At 35.6% G+C, this 3638-nt stretch overlaps 1 protein-coding gene across 3 annotated transcripts; it reads left to right on the top strand.

Annotated features, from left to right (window-relative positions):
• The first annotated feature begins 1238 nt into the window (after positions 1–1238).
• On the top strand, positions 1239–3632 carry LOC107719436 (cytochrome c oxidase subunit 7A2, mitochondrial-like). Of its 3 annotated transcripts, XM_016526848.1 has the most exons (5): positions 1586–1686; positions 1784–2299; positions 2761–2850; positions 3064–3148; positions 3404–3632. In XM_016526848.1, the coding sequence occupies exons 2-5, from the start codon at positions 2291–2293 to the stop codon at positions 3460–3462; spliced, it is 243 nt and encodes an 80-aa protein (XP_016382334.1). In that variant the 5' UTR covers positions 1586–1686; positions 1784–2290; the 3' UTR covers positions 3463–3632. The 3 variants fall into 3 exon arrangements, with proteins under 3 accessions (XP_016382333.1, XP_016382334.1, XP_016382332.1); XM_016526847.1 differs by lacking the exons at positions 1586–1686; positions 1784–2299 and adding an exon at positions 1239–1360; XM_016526846.1 differs by lacking the exon at positions 1784–2299.
• Positions 3633–3638: the final 6 nt, after the last annotated feature.

The following is a 3638-nucleotide window of genomic DNA, read 5'->3' as shown; positions in this document are numbered from 1 at the left end:
TTCATTCATTAGACAGTATGCAAAATGGCATGCTTGTGTTGTGCTCAGTGTGTCTCGATTTGCTCATTTCCCTCTTGCATTATGATTTTTATTTTTCATCATGTGTCAGTGAAGAAACGTTTCTAGGACAGTGTCTTGTATTTGATCGGTGTCTGACCCGGATGAAACATCAGTGCAGTTGCTCTCCTGAACAGCAGGCGGAGGCGTTTCCCTCGACGCTGCTTCGTGACCTTTTTTTTCCTGTTTCGTGCAATGTTGCCAACTTAGCAATTTTGTTGCTAGATTTAGCAACTTTTCAGACTAGCCTAGCATCTTTTTTTTCAAAAAGCACCTAGCAACAAATTTAGCTATTTTTAAAAAGTATTTGGCAACTTTTAGCAACTTTTGTAAAGTGACTCAAATGATAAAAAAGGCACATATTTTCAACTAAATTACACAAAAAGAGGAAACCATTGAACAGCTAGCCAGCCAAGCAGCACATCAACAAGGAGAGAGCTGGAAAAAGATGCGTAGCAGTACAAAAATCAAATGTGCATTAAGTTGCTAGTTCCAATTGGTCAATAATAAATGCACATTTATGATACAGCATGTTATTAGCTTGTATATATAATTGTTGTTCAGTTAGGTACACTGTAAGAAAAAATATGTGGAAAAACTGAAAAGGTACTAGTCATTTTCTGCCAGGATGTTATCCATTAAGTTGTAACCCTGTAACCTTAAAACACAAAATGCAATGTGGAATGTAAAACACCTGTAAAAAAAATATATAAAGTATTGTCCCTTCATATAAACATTAAGTTGTAACCCTGTAACCTTAAAACACAAAATGCAATGTGGAATTTAAAACACCTGTGAAAAATAAATACGGATTGTTCCTTCATATAAACAGTATATTGTGTCCTATTTTTACAGACTTTTGTGTAGCACACTAACTAACTACCAGTACACTGCTTAAAACTATAATGGTTAAGAATGTGCAGTTCTACTAGTTAATAAGAAAATACATCAAATGTTTAACTGTTCAATAATTCAATGTAAAAAATCCGATCATAAAGATGTGCTACTTATGTTACTTTTACAAATTAAAGTATTAAATGTTATTTATAATATTTTTATGAACAAATAACATTTAAAAAAATATTTTTTCGCTGAGATTTGAGTAATCTTGTGTATTCTACGTAAAAACGCTGTTTTGTGTCGTGGTTATGCAATGACGTCATCACGCAATGACATCACAACGTCATTTAGCAACTTTTAGCAACAAATCGATCTGCCTTTAGCAACTTCCCCTGAAAATTAGTTGGCAACACTGGTTTCGTGACTTCAGTCACTCACGCTGAAAATGTTTCGACACTTTCTGGTAATTATTAAAACTATTCCGTTTCAGTTTAAGAGTGATAATGCATGGTGCTTCTTTATAAATCATTCATCACGCGTTCGCTTTGGTTTCACATCAGATGTCACGGTTATAAAGCGAGGAGTCTGAGGCGGGGGAAGTCAAGCGCGGGAGTCATGAGAAGGTGTTGCACGTCTACAATGACGTCATCACGCAATGACATCACAACGTCATTTAGCAACTTTTAGCAACAAATCGATCTGCCTTTAGCAACTTCCCCTGAAAATTAGTTGGCAACACTGGTTTCGTGACTTCAGTCACTCACGCTGAAAATGTTTCGACACTTTCTGGTAATTATTAAAACTATTCCGTTTCAGTTTAAGAGTGATAATGCATGGTGCTTCTTTATAAATCATTCATCACGCGTTCGCTTTGGTTTCACATCAGATGTCACGGTTATAAAGCGAGGAGTCTGAGGCGGGGGAAGTCAAGCGCGGGAGTCATGAGAAGGTCGAGGTGTTGCACGTCTACAATCAATGAAATCATGACGATAATATATTTAAATGATTTAAATAGGCCAGATAGCAGCTTTTCTGCTGTTTTTTTTTCTGCTGGGGTTTGTGTTCATTTAAGGGATGCTAATTGTAATGTAATGTCCTATATGATTTATATTTCCCCTTTCTGTGTAAACACAGCGAACTTCGGAGTTTCTGAAATTTGGTCACCCTTATAATGTCTGAAAGTCCTCCGCCTGAGTGAACTTGATACAGCTGACGAGCTGATTTCGAAATCATTGAGCAAAAATGAGAAAAGTGAAAGCTAGTGAGGAGAAAAAGTCCTCGGATACAAACACTTGATCTAATGAATGACATTCAGGCATTTTCTGGGTTATGTGAACATACATGAAAAGTGGTATTAAATGAAGATAAAGGTCTCTGTGGAAGGGAAAAACATATGATTATGGTATTTGATCTGTGATTCACTTCATGTTATCTGTTTGATTGACTGTAGTCTTCAGTTTTTGTTGTCATTGTGACATGCACTGTAAAATAAATTAAAACAGTTTGTTTTAAATTGTAATAATATTTCACAATATTACTGTTTTACTGTATTTTTAATCAAATAAATTCAGCCTGGGTGAGCAGAAGAGACTAATAAAATAATAATAACTAATACTGACCCCAATCTTTTGAATGGTGGAGTGGAATGGTATAATGTAATTAGACCAAATGATTAATGCCTTAAACTACTGAAACGCACATTTTCAAAATTATTTAAAACATATTCATGGTTTACGTCACTGTTAAAATCTGTATATTCTGAATATTTGTTATCAAAAAATGTAAGGTTATTTTAAAATGGTCATATTTGGTTATTCTTTACAGTACTTTTAAATATTTTTGTCAAACTGTGTTCTCCATGAGACTCTGCAGCAGGTTTCCAGACGGCAGATCTCCAGCACCGTCCGCAGACAGCTGGTCAACAAGGTGCCGGACAAACAGAAACTCTTTCAGGTATGGTTGTCACTTTTCTGTAATATATTGTCATCTCTTAAATGGAAAAACTAATGTTCTTGACCCATAATATCTTTACTAATAATTTGCGTTCTCCCTAAAGGCCTAACAGTGCATATTGTGCTCAGATCTTATTGTTTTGTACACACACGTTTGTGTTTTATCATGTTTTATAGGTGCTTATCAAAATGTTGATTTATGTTTCATATTTAGGAGGCCAATGGGATTCCGGTTCATCTGAAGGGAGGAGTCGGTGACGCTGTTCTTTACCGTGCAACTATGGGTCTCACAGTACTAGGTATGTTACTGCAGGGTGTTATGCGTAATTGCTGCAGTACATGGTTGCTTAGGTCATGTTATTGTGTGTTTGTAAGGGTGCTGTGCATGCTGGGTAGTCGCTTGCTACTAGTGCACACACCCAATGTCTATATATGGCACATTCTTATTTGTACAAGCCGCATTATTTGATGTGATGTTTAATTGATGTGATATTTTTTTGAGTTAATAATCATGGTAAACTCTAATTGCTGATCATTTATATGTCACTTTTCAGGAACTGCATATGTCATATATGAACTAGTAAAGGCAGCTCTCCCTCAGAAGAAGGACTGATGTCAGCTCCTGCCCTCATTTCTGTGGAAATGTGATGTTATGAGCGTTTCACACAATATATTTATTCCTTAATTTGGAAGGTAAAAGGGACCAAATTGATTTGAATAAAAGAATCTGTGCCTGTCTTTAACAGACAAATTCTGATTGGTGCACTTTACTCATTAAAAATTAAAAGA

Source organism: Sinocyclocheilus rhinocerous, unplaced genomic scaffold (genome assembly GCF_001515625.1).
Source record: "Sinocyclocheilus rhinocerous isolate Xijiao unplaced genomic scaffold, SAMN03320098_v1.1 scaffold303, whole genome shotgun sequence".
NCBI classification, from domain to species: domain Eukaryota; kingdom Metazoa; phylum Chordata; class Actinopteri; order Cypriniformes; family Cyprinidae; genus Sinocyclocheilus; species Sinocyclocheilus rhinocerous.
Note: the sequence above shows the minus strand (reverse complement) of the source record. Positions and strands in the feature narration are given on the sequence as shown.

What these genes read in the sequence shown, in the direction of transcription:
- LOC107719436 (XM_016526847.1), top strand. An exon ending in ACAAACAGAAACTCTTTCAG is followed by an intron (nt 2,851 to 3,063) that starts GTATGGTTGTCA and finishes TTTCATATTTAG; the next exon opens with GAGGCCAATGGGATTCCGGT. An exon ending in TATGGGTCTCACAGTACTAG is followed by an intron (nt 3,149 to 3,403) that starts GTATGTTACTGC and finishes GTCACTTTTCAG; the next exon opens with GAACTGCATATGTCATATAT.